Source organism: Rhineura floridana, chromosome 3 (genome assembly GCF_030035675.1).
Source record: "Rhineura floridana isolate rRhiFlo1 chromosome 3, rRhiFlo1.hap2, whole genome shotgun sequence".
In the NCBI taxonomy this organism is placed as follows: domain Eukaryota; kingdom Metazoa; phylum Chordata; class Lepidosauria; order Squamata; family Rhineuridae; genus Rhineura; species Rhineura floridana.
The window spans coordinates 18667811-18693785 of NC_084482.1; the positions used below are offsets into that span (position 1 = coordinate 18667811).

The 25975-nt window shown below is 45.1% G+C and overlaps 1 protein-coding gene across 5 annotated transcripts in view; it reads right to left on the bottom strand.

Annotated features, from left to right (window-relative positions):
• Window positions 1-597: 597 nt before the first annotated feature.
• The window catches only part of ESPL1 (extra spindle pole bodies like 1, separase), a 48576-nt gene continuing 23198 nt past the window's right edge, over window positions 598-25975 (bottom strand). For 4 of the 5 annotated variants that reach the window (XM_061614727.1, XM_061614724.1, XM_061614725.1 and 1 more), the window contains exons 13-31: window positions 25759-25878; window positions 24928-25099; window positions 23845-23973; window positions 20158-20314; window positions 18981-19090; window positions 17518-18662; window positions 16411-16807; window positions 11924-12094; window positions 9618-9840; window positions 8670-8857; window positions 8288-8415; window positions 8081-8203; window positions 7479-7634; window positions 6433-6606; window positions 5894-5998; window positions 4934-5049; window positions 4355-4438; window positions 2835-2993; window positions 598-1141 (exon numbers count right to left, since the gene is read on the bottom strand). In XM_061614727.1, coding sequence (XP_061470711.1) covers window positions 940-1141; window positions 2835-2993; window positions 4355-4438; window positions 4934-5049; window positions 5894-5998; window positions 6433-6606; window positions 7479-7634; window positions 8081-8203; window positions 8288-8415; window positions 8670-8857; window positions 9618-9840; window positions 11924-12094; window positions 16411-16807; window positions 17518-18662; window positions 18981-19090; window positions 20158-20314; window positions 23845-23973; window positions 24928-25099; window positions 25759-25878 — 4059 coding nt within the window. In that variant the 3' untranslated portion in view covers window positions 598-939. The remainder of the gene's footprint in view (window positions 1142-2834; window positions 2994-4354; window positions 4439-4933; window positions 5050-5893; window positions 5999-6432; window positions 6607-7478; window positions 7635-8080; window positions 8204-8287; window positions 8416-8669; window positions 8858-9617; window positions 9841-11923; window positions 12095-16410; window positions 16808-17517; window positions 18663-18980; window positions 19091-20157; window positions 20315-23844; window positions 23974-24927; window positions 25100-25758; window positions 25879-25975) is intronic. The other variant, XM_061614728.1, reaches the window with a different exon arrangement.

Consider the following 25975-nt stretch of genomic DNA (forward strand, 5'->3'; position numbering starts at 1 on the left):
CTAGTGCAAAACATAGGGACTTAATTAAGAGGACTTAAAAGCAAGGGCCCTCAGTTTTCCATTTTAAAGCAAATTCTGAAACTGCACAGCTGTCTGCTAAAAAGTTTGAATGAACCCAAATTTATTCTAGAGGTTTTAACATGAGGCAGCTTGGTTTTGAGGGGATCAGGGGCACATTTACCAAAAATATGGGAAACATCTAATCTCTGCAGCTCTGTGCTGCTATTCCTATAGTCAAAGCTCTGCCTAGGCTGGTACTTTGAAAAGTTCCACCCAAATTCTGTTACCAACAAAGATTGAATGTGGGGTCCTGTACAGCTTATACAATTATGCACCATTCTTTTTTCATTTTTGTTGCCGTTTTACATGTTCTATGTAATTTTCCTATTCTGTTGGTCACAGGGAGGAGTAAAAAGATATGGGGATAATATAAATCCCCAAGACAAGGTTTGGTCAAAACAGAATGGAAGATTAAACTTCACCATGCCCAAGAGCTAGAATGGTAGATCCATGTTAGACTGAAGGATGACTTCCAGGCATCATCAACCAGGCCTAGAAAATGGCCCAAGCTTGACTGGTCTCTCACACACATGCCCCTTATTTGCTTTAACTTTTATTCAGACTTTGAAACATTAAAATACAAATAGATTTAAGAATAACTTACAATAATTTGTGGAAATGCAATTTGTACAACGTGCAAATGCTACATATTCCAAAGAACAGCAGCTTAGTTAGGAATATGCCCTGTGTAAAGGCAATGCATACTTTCAGTTGAAGATGACTGCAATTGGTGACAAACCAGCTTGCATAAGGCCCAGTATTTATCCTCTCTCCCCAAGAGCAGTTTGCATTTCAGGCAGTTCAGAGTTTAAGAAAAAATCATTTGAGGCCTTTCAAATCCCTCCCACCAGAAACCAGATATCACACTCATCCACTTTTCTATTGCAGAGACACTGGTAAGCCATAGGCTATCGGGGCAGCACCAATCATATATTTGAGTCTGGGGGCCTGGCGGGACTGTATGATATATTGGAGCAGAGGGGCTCCAGAGCCTGCCTTGAGCCAATTCTTGAGAAGTGCCTCCATGTAGCGATCAATGTCTCGGTCAGTCACATCCCAGAGGTTACCCAGCACTAGGGGACTGGGGGAAGAGGAAGAGAGAGAAATCACATGAACAAGACATTTTAAAACATCTAAATCCTGGATATACCAGTAGGTGTCCAAACAGAGCATGGAATTTCTTGCACCTAGCTTCTCCAAGGAGCAGGGGTGGGGAAACCATCCCAAGGGCTGCATTCCCTCAGATGAAATTTCTCTCAGGGGTTGTATACCAGAGGTAGGCAATGCCAGAGCTAGTGGGCAACCCATTTTCTCTTTCTGCCACTCCTTTGCAAAGAGGCAGGTCATGGGCCTGATCCAAAAGGCACAGTGGGCTACATCATGCTCACACACTAGAGGATCCCCACCCATGGTCTAGGCCAAGACTGGTGAACCTATTGCCCTCCAAATGCTGCTAAATGACAACTCCCATCAGCCCTAGCAACATTGCCAGTGGTCAGGAATGTTGTATTCCAACAATATCTGGAGGACCAAAGGTTCCCTACCATTAGTATAGGCAATCAAGCATTTCATGTGTGGGGTATTTGAGTACACCATTTCTACTTGCAACCAAAACTCAATCTTTGCCTAGTCTCATCATAAAATCAGTGCTTCCTTCCTATAGTTGGACTTTTGAAGGTCAAGGTAAGGGATAGTCAACCTGGTGCTCCCCGGATGTTGCTGGACTCCAACTCCCATTGGCTCTAAGCAGCACAACAACCAGTGCTCAAAGATGATGGCAGTTGCAGTCCAACAACATCTGGAGAACATCTGTTTTCTATCCCTGAGCTAAATCTTTCTCATGCTTGTCAGTGGTTTTACTTTCTAAACTAGAGATAAGCATCCCTCTCACTTTCAGGGTTATTAAGGATTCAGGGAGAAGTTCTCCATTGAACTGGAAGGGATCAAAAGGCCATTAAACTCAAGCTTTTGCTACAAGGTAGCACCACCACCCAAAACCTAACAATACACACCCACACACCCAATGTTGCATGAACTGTGTGCAGGTTCATTGCAGAGAGATGCTTGCAAGGCAAATTGCTCCAGACAGCCAAGCATTCCCCTCATCCCCAGGCTCTGCGGGAACACAGTTCTCAGGATCCGTAGCCAATCTGACCAGCAGGAATCCCTTTCCACCCACAGATTTTGGTGGAGGGAGGGAATTGCAAATGCCCCAAGCATGAATAAACCTAAGCACTCAAACTTTTTTGTCACCTTCCACTAGAGGTGGAAGAGACATTTTGGATTGAGTTCAACTCCTAGTTTCAAAAGGACACATTTTCCTCCTCAGTCAGCTTCTGGAAAAAGATAGCCAGGCCTCCTCTTTGCAACTGCAGGGATAACCTAAGTTAACACTCCCCTTTTGGGGCATTCCACCCCTCACCCTCCTTTGAGGCATCGCAAGGTTCAGGGATGAAACCTTGCCATTCAGGCAATGGAAATGCTTCTGGGATCCCCCTATATATGTCAGCTGTAGTGAAGGCCAAGTTGAAGAATCCTAGAGTGTCCTTTCTCCCTCAAACTAGCTGGCCAGATGCTGGTGGGCAATACTGTATGGGGCTTCCCTTCTCCTCCAATGGGCTTAAGAGTGTGAAGCCATCCCATGTGGTAGCTTAAGTTTTCCACAACGTACTTCACCCCCAGCATAGCCACAGTTTGGGAATAGCAGCCCCAAGATGCAAGGATCTCCAACAAATGTGTTAAAAAGACAGCCAGCAAAGGATGTGGTGGCTTACCATCCTGCCATGATGAACTTGAGGACAGCACCAGTTCCTTCCAGGTTGCCCTGCACTGCTAGGGCGGCACTGCTGCAGCCAAAAAGAAGAGCCACAGCCCTGCAGTCAACCTTAAGGATGGAGTCCACAAAACGGGCACCAGCGCCATGCCCGGCATAACTACAGGAAGGAAGCAATCACAAAAAAATAAAGCAGAGTCCGGCCTAGATTTCTCTTCTTCTATAGCCTCAGCTCCTTGCTATACAAAAAGTAGACTTAAATGGCAACCAATGCAGCATAAGCGGCTGCAAACAAGGGATTTTGTAAAGCACCAACCCACTTACACTCCTGATTACAGGAGACTTCAACTTTGAAGTTTGCTGGGCTCTCATTACCAACTTGAACTAACATCCTCCATCACCAGAAGAACAAGGGTTGCTGGGAGATTGCACCTCACCTTCTCTCAGGATGAGCATCACAAAAAGGGTGGGCAGGCAGGCAAGGAACAAAACAACCTGGCTTCAGCCATCAGCTAGACTGCAGGGAGATTGCTTTGCCACCTCCAGCACACATGTAAGTTGCCCTGTGGCTGCAAAAGAGGAGGAAGGACATTCTGGTCCTTCTGCTGGGCAGAGGAACAGGGGCTACTAGGAGGTGCAGAGATATGGAAGCTATGGCCCTCCAAATGTTGTTGGATTACAACTCCCATCATTGCTGACCACTGGCCATGCTGGCTAGGGCTTATGGGAGTTGGGAGTCCACCAGTTCCCTAGCCCTGCTTTAGAGGAAAGATCAGCTAGGTCCCAATGGATTTAAGATGCCCATTAAACCTCTTCATCCTATCAATGTCAAACTGAACTCCTTTTTTTCCCTCCCCACTTCCCTTCTCTTCTGAGTTTTAAATTGTGAACCTGAGGACAGCGCCTGTGCCTTATTTTGATGTTTCAGCACTGCCTATTCAATGTAAGTGCATAAGAAAAATAAGCACGCGAGGTTTCCAGAATGGAGCCGCCTTAAAATCAAGGGAGACGCTGAATGTTATTAAGTTGTCCAATGGTAGTAATAATCAGCTGGGGCAGAAGAGAAGAGGAGCTCAGTCTTTTTTCATGAACCAAATCTCTCCCTTGTTTGTGAAGTCTGGTTTTCACACACAGTTTCTGGGATATTAAGCTCTCAACTTCAATAGTGAAAGGATCAGACAATAGGGATAAATGTCTTCAAAAAAACTTTGTTCCATGAGTTAGAGAAGCAAATAAGAAGGAAAGGGAATCTCAGAGATGCCTTTGTGCACTTCTTTCCTAGCAGCCGTCAGGGCCTCATTAGGAAAATCTGTCTCATACCTTGAGATTTAGAAGAATCTTGTACAAGTGCAAAGAGCAGAACAGAAGAATAATACATTTGCCCAGGCAAAACCCATTTGTCCTGCCTTAATCGTTATGATTTGCTAATAGCTCTCAATAGCATGCTTCCCCGCCCCCCATGAAATCAAGGCACTAGCCTTCTCCATCACTGGTTTAAGTAAAGCTCCACGATATACTCACATATAGAGATCACGTTCTTCAAGAGCCAGTGGCACTTGGTCTGTACTGGGGCTCTGTCCCACCACACCAGTCCATCCAGGCTCACTACCAAGAGATTAGACAAAAAGAAAAAGTTACACTGCCAAACCTTCCTGTGGCTGTGGGGTTGTGGTGGTATTGCCACTGTTTTGTTATTGTTTATTATGTTTTTATAGTCTGTTTTATTTGTTTTGTTTTAACATTGTGTAAGTAGGTTGGGGACCTTTGCGTATCAAGCTAATAGTAATAATAACAACAACAACAACCAGGTAGTAAGAACCACACTTTTTATAGCACAGGGGTAAGGAACTTTTGACCCTCTAGGATGTTGCTGGACTACAACTCCCATCTTCCTCAACCATGGGCCATGCTGTGTAAGGCTGATGGGAGTTGGATGGAGGCCAACAAATATTTTGAGGATCACAGACTCCCTGCCCTTGGTTTAGCAGACTTTGCAGTTTCCATGGATCAAAGGAAGCCTGCTAGCAATCTGCGTGGGGGATCTGGCTTGCATGAGGGATCCAAGACCTCTGTTATGTGTGTGCACATGTGGATACTCACCTCTGAAACCAGTCTTTGAACACCTTCTCAGTCCCAGGAAGGTTTGTGTGAGGGTTCAAGACATAGAAGGTGTTGCTGCTATTGACACCATGGTTGAGGATAGTCTGTTCCCGATACTGTTAAAAGCAAATCAGAAAAGCTACTTTATTAGATAGGATAAAAAGGCAAAGACTTTGGTCCAGCTAATCAATTTCATCTCGCAAAGAATTTTACTAGATTGGTATGATGAAGGCAACCTCCACAGCCAGAACGGAAAAAGAAGGGCACATGTGTAAGAAGTGGCTTCCAGTGGGAATGTTTCAGTATCAAGCAAAGGTCATCACTCCTTCCCATGACTAGCAGCAATCTACCTTAAATCAGTTAAATCTGCAAGATTACTTACACAAACCACAGATCTAAGCTTTCAAAAGATGCTGAATTGATTTCTATTAAAAAAAACCCACAAGTATACAGCTTTGCTTATATGTAGGCAGCCTAATGTCTTATTTAGAGTGAGAAGGGGCCAAGTGATCCTAAACCAAAGCTCAATTTGTCCACCAGCACTGATCTCTTTGTACTTCCTCCAAACTTCACAACCTATGAAAATCAAGACAAAGCACACTGCCTCATCAATAGATCAATAGGAATACTTTTGTAGTGGTCCTGTGTGAAATGCCCCAGCTGACTCAAGCCCAGCTTCATTCCACAAGCAAAGGTAGCCCAATGTCATCTCTTCCCCCAATGTTTCACAGAACTTTCAAACAAAGATCTTTCCTTGCACTGTTACTAAACATTATTTTAGTGAATCACTACGGATGCCACCAAGAAGGCAGACCTGGAGCCTCAGGCTTGCAAAAGCTCTGCTACTTGGCTATGATGTTACCACATTTTACTATTAAATCTTTCTTTAAAGATGGTAGAATAAAACTATGTGCGGCTCATGCTCTTATGTCTTCTACCAGGGCAGGCGCTTCTTTATACCTTTTTTGCAAGAGAGTAGCTGAGCAAGAAACGCAGAGATGGTAGCCGGGTCACCGACTGGTTTCTCAAGCACGGCATGTTCTCCCAGGGGAGCTTCTGCAGGTGCTGGAAAGAAAGGATCAGGAGTTAAGCCCTGCCCCCCCCCCATGTAAGAATCCTTCAATGGTGCAAGTTCAGCAATTGTTTCAACTGTGTGGCTGACAGTGGATGGGACAAAGTTCCAACCAATGAAGGGAAACCAATGAAGGCATACCACCAGCCACCCAGAACTTAGCAGGCTGGTTCTCACCAGGTCATCAGGGAAAGGGAAGCAATGAGCTGCACCCTCAAATGCTGCTGTTGAATAAGCATTTGGGGAGTGGTGCCGGGTGGCAGATAAAAGTGCCACTGCATCCAATAAACACCACTCCCGTACAACGTTGCCTTTTTGTTTCCCCCAGGAAGGGTACCCAAGCAGCAGAGACTGCCCAAGGCTGAAGCACTGGGCCTGTCATTTGCCCATCTCTAGTGTAAATAACGTGGAAACAGCATTCACTTACTTTATCAAGCACAAGAACCAAGTGGCCACTTGATGCCTGATCAGCACGGGATCCCAGTTTGTCCACTGCCTCCTGCAGAAGGTTCTGGGCTCTCTCAGGTTGAGCTGGGTTGAGTCCCTGTGCCAAGCTCTGCACGTGTTGTGGGGTCAAGAGATGTGATCCAATCAGCATAGACTGTCGGATGAGAGCAGAGGTTAAGATGCACACCATTTCAGCCCCACAACTCCTGTGCTGTCTGATAGAATAGATTGTGCAAGGAGTGGTGGGCAGAAGGCTATTTATTTATTCATTCAAAAGCATCTCTAAACTACTTCACAGATACAAATAGGTGTTTTAAGACACAAAAGTACTACATAAAAATGGTATACAAACATATACAAGAACAGTAAAATAGCATTATAAAAAGAAATAACTATTCAGAAATAACTTATTCAGAAATAACTATTAAATACTTATTTATTAGTATTTGTAATACTGGCAGAAAAAAGGTAATTTAGAACACGAAGAGATTGGATAACATGCCCTGTGAGGAAAGATTAAATATACTTGAGATTTTTTAAGTTTGCAAGGAGGGCATGCATCATAGAGGCTTATAAAAACATTATGTTCTGTATATGTATCTATATATCTATCTACATACACCCATAGAGATAGAGATGGGAGAACTGAAGAGTTTCCTTGAATATTAGAATGACAAGTCACCCAGTAAAGCTATTATTTGCAGCAGAATCAGAAGGACAAATAAAAAAAAAAGCATTTTGCACAATGCATAACTTATTCATTGCTACAAGTTTTCAAGGGGGTTTGGAAATATTCAGGGGGGATGTGTATATCAACAGCACTGATGGCTGAATTGAACCTCCATGGCCAGTGGCAGTGTACCTCTGAATATCAGAAGCTGGAGGCAAACAGAAAGTGATCACCTCCATGCTGTGCTTCTGGGAAGCATCTGACTTGCCACTGTTTGAAACAGACGGCTGGATTTTTGGTCTGATCCAGCCCACCAGTTGCTATTTCCAGCTGCTGAAGACTCCTGGGCTCCTCACCCTGAGCAGTGCCAGATCCACTTTCTCACAGCCACACTCCCTGAGATGTGTCTGAAGGTAGGAGGCTTCATCTGCCAAGCTTTGGTCCTCACAGGCTGGTAGCAGGGCACCCTTCCAGCAGCTCAGCACATGCACCTCCAGGGCCTCTGTCAAAGCCTGTGGAGTGAAACAGGGAGTTCCTCAAAGGGACTGCCTATCACTCAAATGCAAGCAACAGCCAAGGGAGGCCAAGAAGAATGAGAGCAGTGTATTTTGGGAACAGGTGCCGCTTTCCCTCCCAAAGTCAGTCTCGTGCCCCCTACTTACAGTCAGTGGTAGCAGCCACAGCAGGACACCCTCAGCTACCTTATAAGTGGCACAGGACAGCCATGTTATCTACTGGGGCCAGCCCAGTGCCGTGATGGGCCCTTGCTCCCATTTGCCTCAGTCATTTGCCTATAGTCACAGCTGCTGGGCTTGGAACTAGCATGACCCTTCTTGTCCCTTGCTAGTCTTTAGCTACCTCTTCTTGGCTACAGGAAGCCAGAGGACTCAGCCTTCTAGCAAATGTGGAGCAAGGCTACTGGTAACACCACACCCCTTGAAGACTGCGGAGGCCTCACCTTCATTCTCTTGTCCAGTGCAATCCGGCCATTCCACCAGTCCTTCCTATCTGTGAGGTTAGAGATCTCTTTCTGTTTCTGTAGGATGGCATCAAATTCACCAAGGGCTGCACTTAAGGGCACCTGAGAAACAGAGGGGCATGATGAAAAAGCTTGTCCCACAACCAGGAGGCTGCCAGTGGAAGTTTTTCTTCCTGATGCCCTTACCTTGGCGTGCATGGTCTGTATCTGGATAGTCACTGGGGTGACATCCTTCTCCAGCCGCGTCAGCAAAAGAATGTCCCCAACAGCTTCTGGCTGGATGCTCACCAGGGTTAATATACACACTGTTACCCCTATGATGGAGACAGCAATGCCCCCCCGCCTGATTTAGTTTTCAAAACAAGGGTAGCGCTACAGCTGTGCTGAAGAATCCCAGCATTATTAACGCACACCTTTATTTGCTGGAGCTTAACAGGGTCACAACCGGGCCTCCCAAATTGGGCTTCCAGCACAGAATCTCTCAAGTTCTTTAAGACACATCACCTCTCCTTAACCCCCAGAACAGGTACCAGTCCCTCTCCCACATCCAAGTCAGTCATACATATACCAGAGGGGATTTGTTGCAGCTGTTCTCTAAAGTTCTCCATCTCCAATTCTGTCAGGCTGGGGCAACTGAATTCAAAGAGGTTCTGTAGTTCTGAGAGATGCTGGAACAGAGAATTGTTTTTTTCTTCTTGCAAGTTAAGTGCCTCCAGCTGCTTTAAGGCATTGGCCACTGATGCCTTTTTCAGTTTGCTAAGAATGAAAAGGGAGGGCAGGGTCATTACACCATCAGCTCTCACAAGAGAGCTCACAGCAGGAAGCAAGCAAGAAGTCATTTCATTTCAGAGGCTACTGTAGACACACACACCAATATTCTGGCAGCAGTAATAAACAAGATAAGATCTTAAGATCTGCATAAGCTTCACTATGACATCCAAGCAGTCCTTGCTTTCTGCCAACATGGATTTCAAATACGTTAAAAACTTAGAATGGTTAGAATATACATCTGTTTCACTCCAGGGAGGTTCTGGGGAAACCCATTGGAAGAGATGGGTTTCAGATTCACTGCCTTGTGTAGGTCTGATACAGACATCGATCTTTAAGACAACTTTGAAACCGTGTGCCACACATATCATGTCATGCTGTGGAAAAGAGGTACAGGCTCCTGGGAGCTTGAAGTGAGGAGGCTGCCCACTGCATTTCACCATGATTCTCTGATCTGACTTTGCCCCCTTTCAATGAGCTCCTCAGGGACAGACAATTCTGCTGTATCAAAGATGACTGATCTTTCATTCACTGCAAAAACGTAAGTTTCAGAAGAGGCTGCCTGCTAAGTGTCTGCATAATCCACTGCTCTGGGTTTACCTCCCTCAAGTCAGGAGGCTTACTCAGGCAGGTGGACTCCCCTGAGGATGGGTAATTTTGTTTAACTCTTACACACCTTTACAATGTTATATTCTCCAGTTTTACAAACAGTGTTTACTGTGCTCCCCCCTCCCATATGAGCTCTTACTGCAGTTTCTTGTGAATGACAGTCATGATCTGATGGCGAGGAGTGACAGAGACTGACTCAGAAACCAGGTAGGCAGTAGTAATGGGGTCCCGGCTTCCAATGCATAGCACCATGAGCTGGCAGAGGTGGCTATAAAGGGCACCCGGAGGGTAATGGCCAATCAAGTAGAAGGCAGCTTGGAGGGAGTCATAGACAGAGTCCATGGACGAGTAGTCTGCAATAGCTACAATTTTGGAGAGAGAAAAAAATTAATGCAAGCAAAAACTGAATACATAGTTACATTTAGGTAGGTTGTTTTATTCTGGTGATAGATCAGTGTTATTTCTGAATCCCAAGTTTTAAAAACTAAACTAAATTCCAAATGTAAACTATTTTGGTTAAATTTATATCCCACTTTCTCTCCAAGGAGCTCAGGATGATTTATATCAGCAGTGGGGAATCTTAATGAGGCCTATCTAATTAACCACGTCTGTCTGTGGAGTCACCTGACATGGTATGACATTAGGCACAGGGATCGGTGATTCAAATGCTACAGTCACAGATATGGGCTCTCAGATCTCTGCTCTGTCATCCCAGAGTGCTAAGGTTGGAGATAAGCCTCTGCTGCTACCTTTTCAAGACCAAGCAGAGGCTAATTCCCAATCTTATTGCTTGTATGATGTCAGCTGATTGGCAGGCCCTGCCCACCTGCCAAAAATGTCCCACAGGGGGTGGGCCACTTCCGGGATTCAGTGTCAGGCCTGACCCAATTTCCTACCCCCGGTTCTCTTACTCCTCATTTTATCCTCACAGACCAAAAGAATATGGTCCAAGGTTTGTGATAGAGTGGAAATGTGGACTTGGTTCTCCCCAGTCCTGGCCTGACACTGTAACCAGAACACCCCAGTGGGTCTCAGTGAGCTTATTCTCAGGTAAGAGAGTGCATGTGATTTGCAGCCTGAAGCACGGGCTTCTAGATGCTAGAAAAGCAGAGAAGGGCCCATCACTGAGGTCCAATCCAAACCCAAGGAATATGCGAGGTCTGAAGCAGAACCTCAGGTACGAGGGTCTCTAGTACCTGAAAGACAATTACCTGGAGCACAGAACTCTGGTGTCTTAAGGAAAGAGCTCTGAAGCCAGGAGTTCGCCCTTATGATCTTTCTTAGCTTCATATATTTTGTGCTCCCAGGGTTACCAGAGAATCAAAAGACCCCCTACTTAGCTACTGGCACTTCTTCCTCTCATTCCCAAAGCCAGGATCATACATGGATGGGTGCATAAGGGCATAATACACTGCAGGATGTTTCTCAGAATACAGCAACAACAGCAAGTTCAAAAAAAGCTTTGACAGGTGGATGGGAGGGAGTTCTCGACATTCAAGGGATGCCCCATTAGTAACTGCTGCACACAGGGAGCACACTGTCTTTGCAACAGTCTCTAGAAATGTGGCCTGTAGAAAAGCCACACAAAAAGGTTGGGCTGTAGCTCTCATGCTCCTCCCCTAGTGACGCTGAAATAACCCCCCCAAAACAGCACAATCGTATGTATGTTTACTAAGAAGCAAGTCCCAAATGAATTCTAGTGGGGCTTACTCCCAGGTAAGTGTGTATAGGAATGAATCCTCAGAGACTGAGCTGTGAACCTGGACGTCCCCAGGTCTAATGTCGCCACAGTAGTGAATCAATGAGGCAATATCAAGCATGTGACCCCCTCCTCAGTCTCCACATTTGCAGTATGGAGATGAATTATACTGTCCAGCCCTTACAGGGTGGTTGTAAGGATTGCTTCAATAACATATGTGAACTGCTTTGAACACTTTGCAGTATAAATATGCTTGTTATGATGCAACCCTCCTGTGCCTACCATCCGGAGTTGCACGTACTTAGCACAAGCACAGTGAAGCCACAGAATTTGTCGTTAGGCAATAAATTCAGCACAGAGAGTCTTTGGCTTCTATTTAACCAGAACAAAAAACCCAAGTTTCTAGTCCTCAGCACTGCAAAAGTAGGCTTAAACCTGTGGGAATCTCTCATGTCAGACAGGCAAAGTAGATTTCTAGGGAGAGAGAACACACACATTCAATACCTTCCTAGGCTAATTCTCTGCAAGGATAGCAGGATAAAAAGCAGATAGACAGTAGGGTGAACTTGCGTAAGTCATATAATCTATAAAGATGGCACAGTTCAGACATCTGTGCCAAGAGCAGCTGTTTTTAAAGGCCTGCCTCATACTGTGGGAGCCATGGCTTTCAGCAGTCCTTTGCAACCATTACACAACTTTCAACAGAGTGAACTAGGGAGTCGACCAGAGATTCTCCTGTGTCTTACTGGAAGGTGCATCTAGGGAAGAGGCAAGCGTGCGCAAGTTAAAAGGGTCCTCCGAACTTCTCCTCTCTGCAGCCAGGAAACCCTCCTGCAAGTCACCACTGACATCATGCAGGAGAACCTCTTGGTCCTCTCCTGTGTCATTCAGCCTATGGATAGGCTGCCTTCTGTGTCCTGCAGAGAGAAGAGGTCACACCAGTTTGTCAATGTCAACTGCCAAATATTTCCTCTTAGACCTAATTCTACGATCAGGGCTGTGCTTGATCATAGCTATTGCATAGAGTATATTGTGGGACACAGAATGAGTTCCCCTGAACATGAAAAGTCTTTTAAGGTGCCACAAGGTTAAGGGGTTTATTGTGCATAAGCTTTCATGGAGTGAAGCCCACTTCAGAAATGCATGAGAGATTATGCTACAGTAAGCCTGTAAGTCAGTTGCAGCATACACAACAAAGGCAAGCTACCACCTGGAATTGGTTACTAAGAAGCCTCAACATTAATTTATAAGCAACTTCCTAGTCCTCAGTTGTGGAGATATGTTTGAAAGCATGCAGGCAACATCTGCTCTCTGTAAGCATGGCTAAATATGATTACCAGTAGATTGGAGACCTTAAATAAGTCCTCACTTCTCCCCATAAATAACAGAAGCAGAATCAATAAAGCCAAAAAGATATCCACAAATCTGATCTTAACAGTGAAAGGGAGGAGAGAGAGAGAGACCCCCTAATCTATGCTGCTTTCACATTTCAAGAAACCCAAATGGAAACACAAGACCTTGGAGACAATGCAAAACAGCTCTAAAATCTGATTTCTCACTTAGCCACCATCTCTGCTTTGCCTGGGAAGCAAGGATGTTTTTTTTGGGGGGGGGGAGAAAGGCTTGCTGCCTTCCCATGCATCTGATGTATCCTTCCCCGTTCAGCTTCAGTGAATGTTTATGGCCATTCTGCTCCCCCACTCTTTAGAATTATAGAATAGTAGAGTTGGAAGGGGCCTATAAGGCCATCAAGTCAAACCCCCTGCTCAATGCAGGGATCCAAATCAAAGTATTCCCGACAGATGGCTGTCCAGCTGCCTCTTGAAAGTTTCCAGTGTCGGAGAGCCCACTACCTCTCTAGGTAATTGGTTCCATTGTTGTATGGCTCTAACAGTTAGGAAGTTTTTCCTGATGTTCAGTTGAAATCTGGCTTCCTGAAACTTGAGCCTGTTATTCCGTGTCCTGCACTCTGGGATCATCGAGAAGAGATCCCAGTCCTCCTCTGTGTGACAATCTTTCATGTACTTGAAGAGTGCTATCATATTTCCCCTCAGTCTTCTCTTCTCCAGGCTAAACATGCCCAGTTCTTTCAGTCTCTCCTCACAAGGCTGTTTCTAGCCCCCTGATCATCCTTGTTGCCCTCCTCTGAACTGTTCCAGTTTGACTGCATCCTTCTTGAAGTGCGGAGATCAGAACAGGGCACAGTACTCAAGATGAGGCCTAACCAGTGCTGAATAGAGGGGGACTAATACTTTGACACTGGAGGCATTCAAGAGGCAGCTGGACAGCCATCTGTCGGGAATGCTTTGATTTGGATTCCTGCATTGAGCAGGGGGTTGGACTCGATGGCCTTATAAGCCCCTTCCAACTCTACTATTCTATGATTTGTGCAATTTGGAACCTATCCTTCTGTTAATGCAGCCTAATATAGCATTTGCCTTTTTTTGCAGCCACATTGCACTGTTGGCTCATATTCAGGTTGTGATCAACGACAATTCCAAGATCCTTCTCACATGTTGTACTGCTGAGCCACGTATCCTCCATCTAAGCACATAGAAGAACAAGCCTTGCTGAGCATGGCTTCTGCAAGGGAAAGTCCTGTCTCAGTAACCTATTAGAATTCTTTGAGAGTGTCAACAAGCATATAGATAGAGGTGATCCAGTGGACATAGTGTACTTAGACTTTCAAAAAGCGTTTGACAAGGTACCTCACTAAAGGCTTCTGAGGAAGCTTAGCAGTCATGGAATAAGAGGAGAGGTCCTCTTGTGGATAAGGAATTGGTTAAGAAGCAGAAAGCAGAGAGTAGGAATAAACGGACAGTTCTCTCAATGCAGGGCTGTAGAAAGTGGAGTCCCTCAAGGATCGGTATTGGGACCTGTACTTTTCAACTTGTTCATTAATGACCTAGAATTAGGAGTGAGCAGTGAAGTGGCCAAGTTTGCTGACAACACTAAATTGTTCAGGGCTGTTAAAACAAAAAGGGATTGTGAAGAGCTCCAAAAAGACCTCTCCAAACTGAGTGAATGGGTGGGAAAATGGCAAATGCAATTCAATATAAACAAGTGTAAAATTATGCATATTGGAGCAAAAAATCTTAATTTCACATATACGTTCATGCGGTCTGAACTGGCGGTGACCGACCAGGAGAGACCTCGGGGTTGTAGTGGACAGCACGATGAAAATGTTGACCCAGTGTGCGACAGCTGTGAAAAAGGCAAATTCCATGCTAGCGATAATTAAGAAAGGTATTGAAAATAAAACAGCCGATATCATAATGCCGTTGTATAAATCTATGGTGCGGCCGCATTTGGAATACTGTGTACAGTTCTGGTCGCCTCATCTCAAAAAGGATATTATAGAGTTGGAAAAGGTTCAGAAGAGGGCAACCAGAATGATCAAGGGGATGGAGCGACTCCCTTACGAGGAAAGGTTGCAGCATTTGGGGCTTTTTAGTTTAGAGAAAAGGCGGGTCAGAGGAGACATGCTAGAAGTGTATAAAATTATGCATGGCATGGAGAAAGTAGATAGAGAAAAGTTCTTCTCCCTCTCTCATAATACTAGAACTCGTGGACATTCAAAGAAGCTGAATGTTGGAAGATTCAGGACAGACAAAAGGAAGTACTTCTTTACTCAGCGCATAGTTAAACTATGGAATTTGCTCCCACAAGATGCAGTAATGGCTGCCAGCTTGGATGGCTTTAAAAGAAGATTAGACAAATTCATGGAGGACAGGGCTATCAATGGCTACTAGCCGTGATGGCTGTGCTCTGCCACCCTAGTCAGAGGCAGCATGCTTCTGAAAACCAGTTGCCGGAAGCCTCAGGGGGGGAGAGTGTTCTTGCACTCGGGTCCTGCTTGCGGGCTTCCCCCAGGCACCTGGTTGGCCACTGTGAGAACAGGATGCTGGACTAGATGGGCCACTGGCCTGATCCAGCAGGCTCTTCTTATGTTCTTATAACTGCATTTGGTTTCTTTTTCCTAAGCGTAGAACTTTGCATTTATCCATGTTGAAGTTCATTCTGTTTTCAGCTCAATACTCCAGCCTATCAAGGTCCCTTTGAATTTTGTTTTTGTCTTCCATGGTATTAGCTGCGCCCCCCCAATTTTGTATCATCTGCAAATTTGATAAGCATGCTCTGTACTTCCTCATCCAAGTCTTTGCTCATGAGGCCATTCACAGCCACCGTGGCAAGAATATTTGGCTGCCTATATAGCTGTTTTTCATAGGATGGGAATGCTGGCTGCTGTGCTTCAAAGCTTGAAGAGAGGTGTGATGCTCCTGTAATGTTTGTATATTTATAGTAAGTGCTGGTTTTGTAGGTTAAATATGGTAAGTAGAGTGAGTTGGGAGGGGGGAGTACACATGATGGAATGTTGAGTAATGCTGTGTTGCGATCGGCTGAGTGTCTGAATGGTTGAATGTATATATGGGAGAATGACAGTTGGTCAAGGGGTTCTGGGCTGGGGTTGAAGAGCGTGAGGGGTGGATGTTTATTTAGACGGGTAGTGTGAGGCAGGTTTAGGACTAAAGTATATGAAGTAAGAGAAACGATAATATGTTGAAGATCATTCATATGTAACCACACGCATGACAACTGAATTCAAAGTAATCTTGTTTATTCTCAGTGTTATTTAATAAATCTGTTTGGTTAAACAACATGCCTGATCCTTGGCTGGGTTCATACACAGGAGAAGGGTGGGCAGAGCACAAACCAAAGCTGGAACCAGTATCTATGGTGGCAGCAGTGAATAGTTAGCGTATCAGCAGCAGGTATCCAAAGGCAACCCAGGGCTGTAGTGTTTAAAGACAGAATGATACAGGGGCGTTGTGGCCTGAAAGTTTACCTAGACACATAATAGCAATCTGTAAAAGGAGACTAAGGCAAAGTCTCAGGGCAGCATTGCTTTACAGGGTGTCAGGTAGTGATGCCTAGTGGTGGGATCATGAGAGATCCATGTCGGAGCCAGCGCAAGAGAGGAGGTCTGACAAGCAGCACAGAAGAAAAAATAAAAAGAGAAAGCAGAGTTGCTCTAACACCTTCAGAATGTTATTCATGTATCCCCCATCCCATCTATATTCCCTCCAAACTAAGGCCTTTTCTTTGCCCTTCGACCTCAAATCCTCCCACTTGCCCTCCTGCCACTTTCCTTGAGAAGTGTGTCGGCTATCTGGTTCCTAGGCCTCTTGTCTTCCATTTTCCAGTACTAGGTTTTTCAAGCCACCAAACCTACCTTTGACTGCTGCTGCTTCTTCATCAGAACACCGCAAGACTTCAAAGCTGGCCTCAGGCCCCTCCTCAATGGCCCTCAGAACCTCCTTTTCTTCTTCATTCTGACAACGGCGAGTTCTCTCCTTGCTAAGAGCTTTCTCAATGTCTTCCTGCCACTTTGCTTGCCTAGAAACTCCCCTACCACGTGGCCTCCTGTGCTGGGGCTTTGCCTTTTTGGAGCAGTCATCTGAAGAACCGGCACTGCAACCGTCCATTGAGGCAAGGCTCATCTGAGACAGCTTTCTGCTGGACATAGTCTTCTGGGTGGCGGCAGTCACTGGCTCTTTGGCAGCAGGGAACCGAGACTCCTGTGCAGCTTCTGGAGGATTTTCCATGTCACTGTCATCAGGGAAGGAGACCTGGCGGAAGACAATTATGTTTTGCTTTCTCCTCACCCTTTTATAGTAATAGGATTCACTACCACAAGATTTGGTGACCACCACTAGTTTAGACGGTTTTTAAGAAGGGGGTTGGACAAGGTTATGGAGGATAGGACTATCATGGGTTGTTTTCACTAAGGATATTGTTCTGTGAGCACAAGCTTATCTACTTGCCTGACAGAACAATCTTCCCTCTCCTCTCCCTGAGCTCTGTTCTGGAGGTTCTCCTGATGCTCTGGAGCAGATTTGAGGAGGGAGCAGGGGGATGGGAGGAAGTCCTGTTGCACTAGCAGGAATCCTTGCACTGGCTTCTTATATGCTTATTCATGAAGGAAAAGTTCATGAACGTAAGAAAAGTCTGCTGGATTGGGCCAAAGGCTCAGCTAGTCCAGCAATTTATTTCCCACAATGTCCAACCAGATGCTTCTGGGAAGCCTACAAGCAGGGCATGAGGGCAATAGCACCTCTCCTAGTGACCACCAGGAACAGGTATTCCGATCCCAGGGGAAATATATAGCCATCATTCCCAGTAGCCATTGACAGCCCTATATCTAAACCCCTTTTAAAGCCATGTGGTGGCCATCCCTACATCTGGATTAAGCAAGGCAGCTTTTAGGTTCACTATAAGCTAGGGCTGCCTATGGTTAACAATTTGATCCCCCCCCCCAAAAAAAAGTATTCTCATGTACCTTAATTCGAGATTTCATTCTTTTGGACACCTTGGGAGCCTTTGGAAGTTCTACATTCAACTTTGGAGAAGATTCCTCAAAAACTACAAATGGAGCTTTGAGGGCAACAGCTGGCTTGGCTGCCAAACGCAGACTTGTCTTGGAGGCTGGAAGGGATTTCTGGGCTGGGGTACAGTGTTCAGAAGGCAGCCTAAGAACAACTGGGGCAGCCTTTGAATCCGAGTTAGGCAGGGCAAATGGATCATTAGGTCTGACTGCAAGCAGAGGTTTGTTTCCTTTGACTTTCTTAGACTTTGCTTTTTGTTCAGCTCTTCGCTGCTTCTGCGGTTTGCTTTTCAGGGGCAGTGTGCAAACTGCATCAACTGTCATTTCTGCTGCCTTTTGCTTGCTTTCCGGGTCCCCATGGAGAGACAATGGCGACTTCCAGGACCAGGCACTAGAAAAGAGGTTTTCTGCACCACCCTTCTGACTGGAAGCTAGGACAGAGATGGTAGCCACAGCTTTGACAAGCAGCAGCCTGGCCATTTGGTATTCAAATCCAGGTAGCCAAGCCTCCTTAGAACACAGCAAGGTCAAGCCATTCTCCAGAATTTCCCAAAGTTTCTTCTCTGGTCTACCGGTACTCATGCTTTGCCTTGCTAAAGTCACATAGATACGCGCTACCAGATCATCAAGGAGCCGAACTGTGGACTGATGCTGGGCCACAGCCTTCTCGCCTTGAGAAACACAGGCCACCATGCTGGAGATTCGCTGAGTCACAGCGGTGCACCGTTTCAGACTAGCCTCAAGGAGACACAACCCTTCCACCCTGTTCCCAGATGCCAGCTCCCCTTCTGCAGAGGTGACCAGCCAGCAAAGGCAGACACCCGAGAGGATCACGTCAGAGCACAGGGAGCAGGAGCAGGCAGCTGGGTGGCTCAGGATGCTGAGATGCTTCTTCTGTTTTGGCCGAAGAATTGGTGAGGTGGTTAGAGCCTTCTCCTTCTGCGTGGAGACTATGTCAACAAACTCAAGGGAGACCTCTCGCAAGAATGGCTGCTCTTCGTCAGAGGGCTCCAAGCACAGGCCTTGAGGCTTCTTGTCCTTAGACCTGCCTTTCCTTGGCTTGATTTTCACATCAGCTTTTTCCTCTGTAGTTTCAAAAACTGGAAGCAGAAGATATTTTGATAACTAATAAAAATATTTTTATTGACAGCCCTTATTCTCAGACCCTCCTTGCTTTCTGCCACTTCAGAACAGTTAGAATAAATGCAGTCCGAAGCGTCTGGAACCAGAATTCATGTCTCCCACAGTTCAGATCTATCCTTCAAGAGGAAGACTGAATTATCCCCACAAGTTAAATCATGGAGCAAAATGGCTCCCATCTGCATGCTGCTACTTGCCTCCCCATTTTCCTTGCGACAAAAGGCTCAAAATTCCACCGTTTAATCCCTGCCTAGGCTATTAGAAGCGGGAAGCCTCACCTGTGCCTGATTCAAGAAGAAACAGGACCTGCTCAAGGTCCGAACGACAAAGCTCCAGATCTCTGCGTTGTAGTTCCAATCCACTCTTCAAGACCAAGAAGCGAGCGCACCTGAGGGGAAACAGCAGACCAAGCAAACATTAGAGGGTTCCCAGTACTCTACAAGATGGCAGCCTTCACTGGTCTGAAGGCAGGTTTGCCCTCCCTCACAGTCAGCCCTTTCAACCTTTGGTTTGTAAATGGCATTGGCTACTTGGCCACCCTACCTCAATGTGCAACTCTGTATCGGTGTTCACAAAAGCCATATGACTGAGGGAAGGTTACCATCTTGCCAATGGGTTCATACGAACAACCCGATCCATTTCTGGGTTCATTGGGACTTACTTCTAAATAAAAGGTCAGTTTCACACATAGCGATTGCTGTCGAAAACATCAGTGTTACACCCGTTTCCTGCAGCAAACGTGTAACATGGTGACTTCATACACAAGTATACACTGAATACACTGGAGAGCCAGCAAGGTGCAGTGGTTAGTGTTGAACTAGGACCTGGGAGACCAGGGTTCAAATCCCCACTCAGCCACAAAGCTCACCAGGTGACCTTGGGCCAGTCACTGCCTCTTAGCCTAACCTACTTCGCAGGGTTGCTGTGGAGATTAAGTGAGGAAGGGGAGAACTATGTATGCCGCCTTGAGCTGCTTGGAGAAGAGGTAGGAAATAAATGCAATAAATAAATAAACAAATAATCATTGCTCTGCACAGATCTCACCAAACTAAGGAAACCCTGCATCTAGACACATTCTTCAGAAGGGACAAAGCCAATGCAAATTCACATTTTGATTCTGGGTCTGTAATTTCCCCAACCCCACTCTCATGCAGTGATGTCTCTTTGCAATAGTTGCTCTTACGTTTATTGTATTTTTAATGGTTTTTACAATACGGATTTTATTTGTTGTAAACCACTTTGATGTTTTTTGAAACAAAATAGCAGTATACCAATATGCTGATAAATAAATAAAATACATAAATTATACAGCAGGAGTGGAGAACCATTGACCTTCCAGATGTTGTTGTAGTACAGCTTCCTCTGCCCCATCCAGCAAAGCCAATTGTCAGGGATGATGGGAGTCCAACAATATCTGGAGGCCACAAGTTAGCCATACCCATTTACATCCCTTACCATCGAACTGACTGCAGCTTCATGGAGATTTTGAGCGTTTCCAGGCAGAAAGCTTTTGCTTCACTTACAGTCTCAATCCTGCCAAGGAGGGAGACAAACCTCTCAGAGCAAACAAACATGTCAGCCAGCACCTGCCACTTCTGCACCAGGTTGTCACCTGAGGAGGATGGTTAAATTTGGGAGGGGGAAAAAATACAAATATTATGCGGGTGTAGGGCAGCTTACATTCAGGTCTACCATGTTTAAGATTTGCAAAGCATATCACAGGCTGAAGTGTGATCTTAGTTCCACATAGATTAAGACTAGGCAGTCAGCATCTTATTCTTAGGGGTCCACTATTCACCTGACACCTGTCTGAGAACCATAATCTCTTACACTTGGTCGGGCTGTATAATACAGTCGGCATTGCTTAGCAATAAGAGTTTCATTGCTATGGAACATCATGTGCGTGGATGGGAGGAATTCCCCCATTTCCTTCATGATGGAACTCAGAGTGGCATGCATGGGGCTCCCCAGTGGTCTCCCATCCAGGCACTGACCAGACCTGCTTAGCTTTAGCAAGGTGTTGCCTCATGAGTTTCAGACCAGACCCCAAGGTTGTCTGTTGAGAGTGGCAGAGGAACAAGCATGCTTCTTGAAAGATGCCAATACACCTCTTGAGGGCAGCAGTCTGATCTTTCAAAATGCTCGTGGGGCAGCAGAAGACATACTTTCATATGTGGGCCAATAAATTGGGGCTGAATCCTGAAAAGACAGAGGTGTTATACATCTAGAGTTCTCATGTCTGGGAGGTGGGGAGAAGGCCTGTTCTCAACAGGGTTGCATTCCACTGGAAGAAGCAGGTTTGCAGCTTAGGCGTACTCCCGGATCCAACATTGTCACTGGAGGCTCAGGTGGCCTCAGTGGCTAAAACTGCCTTTTCCCAGCTTCAGCTGGTTCGCCAGCTTTGGCCCCTTTTGGACAGAGATGACCTGGCCACAGTAATCCATGCTCTGGTAACTTCCAGATTGGATTATTACAATGCGCTCTATGTGGGGCTGCCCTTGAAGACGACTTGGAAACTTCAACTGGTCCAAAATGCAGCAGCCAGATTACTGGCTGGGGTTTCCTTTAGATCTCATATAACCCCTGTTTTAAAACAGCTGTATTGTTTGCCAGTTCTTTCTGGGCCCAATTTAAGAAGCTCGTGTTAATGTTTAAAGCCCTAAACAACTTAGTTCCTAAATATCTGAAAGACCGTCTCCTTCCCTCCAGACCCTCTTGGGTGTTCTGATCAGCAGAGGAGGCCCTTTTGGTAACTCCACCACCCTCAGAAGGTTGGGGGGGGCAGAAGATGGCATTCTCTGTGGCAGCTTCTAAGCTGTGGAACTCCCTCCCCACTGAGATGCATTCGGCAAACTCACTGTAGTTTTAGGTAAATGCTGAAAATGCACCTCCTCACCCCGGCCTTTGACATGAGACATGTATTTTTAGGACATACCCTGTTTGAGAATTTTAGATTGTTTTTAAATTGTTTTTGATGTCATATTTTATTATTGCTGTAACCCATCCTGGGACCTTTGGGTGAAGGGCGGGTAATAAATGATGCTGATAATCATTTCAACAAGCCTTTTAGGTTGAGATCTATCCCAGTCTGTGTCTGTGTTGGAATTGCTTTTTAATATGTTCTTAAGCCTTCTTTTTTTAAAACGTTTCTAATCTTAGAAGATGTTTTGAAAGCTTTTTTAAAGAAATATTTTTGAAGATGTTTTGTTTTAATGTGTTTTAAAGTTTGTTTTTATGATGTTTTAATGTTTTTAGTGCTTTTGTTTGCCGCCCTGGGCTCCTGCTGGGAGGAAGGGCGGGATATAAAACAAATGATAAATAAATAAATAATGTAATGCACACACATTCCCCAACTGTACAGTTTTTATTGTGTTAAATTTGGCAGGGTAACTAGGAGCCAGATAAGACTGCTCTGAGGACTAATTCCAGACAAAGGGCCACTACCACCCTGGAATTACAGTATGAGTGACCTCACTAAGAGACTATTTACTCATCAAATGTGGGATTCAAGTAGCACACTAAGTTAGCATGCTCAATAGATGGAAAAAGTAGCTAAATGCTTTCCAACAAGCAGCCACACTTGTTAGCCATTTGTGAAGCTTGCAGATGATCACTAAGCAAGAGGTTCCTGCGTGCAACTGAAGGAGAGAGGTCCTGGCTCAAAGTGGCAGAATTTCTATACTTTGTATGCAGAAGCCTGTAAGCTCAGTCCCCAGCATCCCTAGTTGACAGAATCCAGTAGCAGGTGGTGAAGAGCACCGTTTTCAGCTTGAAATTGTGGCGAGCTGTTGCATGTCAAAATAGATAATACTGGGCTTGATGGACAGATAGCTGCCTTTGTTTCAACTCCGACTAACAAGGTTCTGATGAACTGTCTTATCAGCTGTCATATTACTTACTGGGTAGGGATGGGTGTTTTTCTCATTTAAGCACAAATTCTGCACCAAGGTAACCCATAATCTGCACCCTGTATATACAAGAGGCTTGTTGGACAGGAAGCAGCAGCTGGAACCACTCAGCTGGGCAGATGCCTGCACGCTGTTGCTCTCCTGGAATCCTCCCTCTCTGCCTGATAGCCCCGGCCTTTACATCAAGGCAGGAGAGAAAACATTTTGCTTCAGGCTTCAAGAAATCTGCTTGCCGTGTCCAGCATTTGGAATTTTTGAAGAACTGGTTGCTGGTTATATCTTTTCTTAATATTTCACTATACTGGAAATGTTTTTCATGTCTGACTCTGGTTCATATGTTCCGATAGCGTATTTTATAATGTATTTTAAATGTTATAACATTTATATTATAATCATGAATTCTTTGTTTCTTTTGCGATATTGTGTTTCAGTGTACAATGGACTGTTACAGTAACATTACATTGATGTGTATTTTTCTTCTTTTGTGTCGTGAGCCACTTTGAGCGCATTTCTGCTGAAAAGCAGCATACAAATTGAATAAATAATAATAATCATCTCCTAATTAGCATTATTTATTCTACCAGTAGTCATGGCGAAGGGCAATGAGCTGTTCAGGGCACCGAGGCCCTGCTCCCCACTACTGAAAGTCTTCTTCTGCACCCCCCCCAAGATTTAATTAAGCATTGTTTCCAACTTTTCTTAAAAACCTACTCATGCATCTATAAGGATTAGAAACTTTTTTAAAAAAAATTAATAAAGCTGATTATCCAGATACTGAACACTGCAACTAGTACCAAATTTTGCAGCTGAATTCATTCTGTTTTGTTTTTTTTACCCATTGGTCAAATAAGGTCAGCTGTTCAAAATTTTATTGCTTGAGCTTGGCAGAGCAACGTAAGACAGAGTGGCAATTGACGGACCGTTTGTTTGCAAAATCAGTAGGTTTTATGTGATTAGGAAGCAGTTCTACTGCTGAAGAGCAACTAAGCTTCAAGACTATGTGGTGGAATATATTGTTTGTTTTCAGCATATGCATCCCAGCTTTTTTATGACATAACTGGCAGCATACAACGAAAAGTAGAACAAGCCATAATTTTAAAATCAATAAAAACCAGAATATAGACAGTCTAAATTTAGTTAAGCTGCTTCAGCCATTTTTCCATTAAGCCTCAGCACAACCGAATAGTCCCAATACCCTCAGTCTCAGTACATGTAACTGCAAATAATATTTTACCATGATCTACAAACTGATGCTCTGGAACATCTTTAGTGGACGTGTCACTGCAGATTAGTGAGAAGTTCAAGAGGATGCTGCGGTAGAGTTTGTGCGCATCACCCATAGCCATTTCGGGGGTCTTCCATCCTGCATGGAGGGAGAGAAAGCACACTGCACATGAGCACCGCGTTCCAGTTTTGTAGTTTCAAAGAACCCTTTCCACAAGTAACCAATACAAAGAGACCTCTGTGTGCTACATATTCAGTTCCCACAAGGATAGGCCAGCTTTCCTAGGGCTGAACACTTTACAGGGCAGCCTGTCTTTCAGAGACGAGGAACTCTTGATTAGCTAGCAAGAAATGCATGGGCTCCCTAGAAGAGGGAAGCGGATTTACTTCTGCCAGTACTCTTTGCAGAGCTAGTGCACCTAAGAAGACAAAGTACAGAAGCTTCCACGATATATGCTGAAAGCAACCTAGTGCTCTCCAAATGTTGGACTCCCAGCTGCCAGCAGCCCCAACTGGCAAACTCAATGGTCAGAGATGATGGGAGCAGGAGCCTAACAACGTCTGGGAGGCAACATTTCTCCATCCCTGGCTTAAAGTCAATCTTTGCTTGATGGGTGGGATTTACAACACCTCAAGAAATGCAGGTTGCCAAACTCCACTATAGTGATGCCCCAGAATATAAAATTGGCCATTTCTTTTCTGCTTGGGAATGACATGCTGCTCACCCCTGGGGGTGACAGCCAACTCCAGAACCAACGGGTGGTATTTGATGTTAGTCCTACTCAGAATAGACCCACTGATGTTAATAGACACTACTAACTTAGGTCCACTAATTCCCATGACTCTGAGTAGGACTTAGTTGAATACAACCCATCATGACTAACAATTGGGTACCTTTAAGAGTTCAGATTCAGACACTTATCTGGAATAGAATGCCTTCCCATTGTGCGTGAATGCCTAGCTACCTTCTTCAGTTCAGAGCTCTCGAAAGCCTCCATCATCAGCAATCCATTTATCGGCAGATGCATTACATGTATGAAATGGATTACACATCAATATCAAGGAGAAGATGGACAGAAGTTTCCACACTCACCTTGAGCCCAGAGTTTTTGCCTGAGTAACAGTGGGAGGGTGGAAGCTGGTAGACAAAGATAAGCAGCTGTTAACTGGAGAGCGTTGGCCCGGAGCAGGTACCAGATCTTAGAGGACCTTTGCAAAGCAGGGTTTTGTAGGATTTCTATTAGCTGGACAACACCTTCTTCAATCTGTCCATGAAAAGAAAGAGGGGGTCACTTCCCATTCTGCAAAATGTTTGGCACATCCTGCAATTAACTCATGCATCAGATTGCAGACAATTCCCAACCGCAAAGAGATTTCCTGAAAGGCAGGAAGTGCTTGCAATTTGAAGCTAATACAAACGTAGAATATCCTAGCTGGACCCAGCATTCCCCCATTGATATTGCAGACAATGGGATAAAATCCTATTGACTTGAAGCTAGGTTTAGAAGCAACCAAATGATGGAGGAGCTCAACTCATTCCAGCAAGCCCATGAATACAAAAAGGAACCCCACCTGGATGGATCTTGAACAAGTCCAGAAGATGGCTTAGCTGTGACAAGTAGTTCAGCCTCTACTAGTATAACTCATCAGTGCAACCTACTTACAGGCAAGAAAGAATCAGATACTGGCAGAGGGACTATCTTGCTTTTGAATGGCTGGGCTAAGTATTAGCCATAGGAGAATGTACGAGGCTTCCCTTTAGGGCCCTACAGAGCCTAAAGCACCATTTCCACATTGTCTTCTAGCCTCTCCTGTGTGGCACGCACACACACAAAGTATGACTTCCTACTGCAGAAAGTGTTTTTAGCACCCTTGCTCACTGGTCTCAGCGCAATGCAATGAATACAAGAGTCACCCAAGATACCTTGCAGTTTGCTAAGCACAGCTTGCAATGGAGCACAGCTAGCGTTTGATTGGTCAGCAGGCAGGAGTCATTCCTTCTGTCCACATTTTGCAGGCAGGATTCAGCTTCCTTTAAGATAGTCTAGGACAAAAGTACAAATTAGCACAACAGTAGTCCACTGGAGTTGAAATAATGGAGTTTAGCCAGCATTTGTCCTGCTCACCAGCAGCTGACCTTA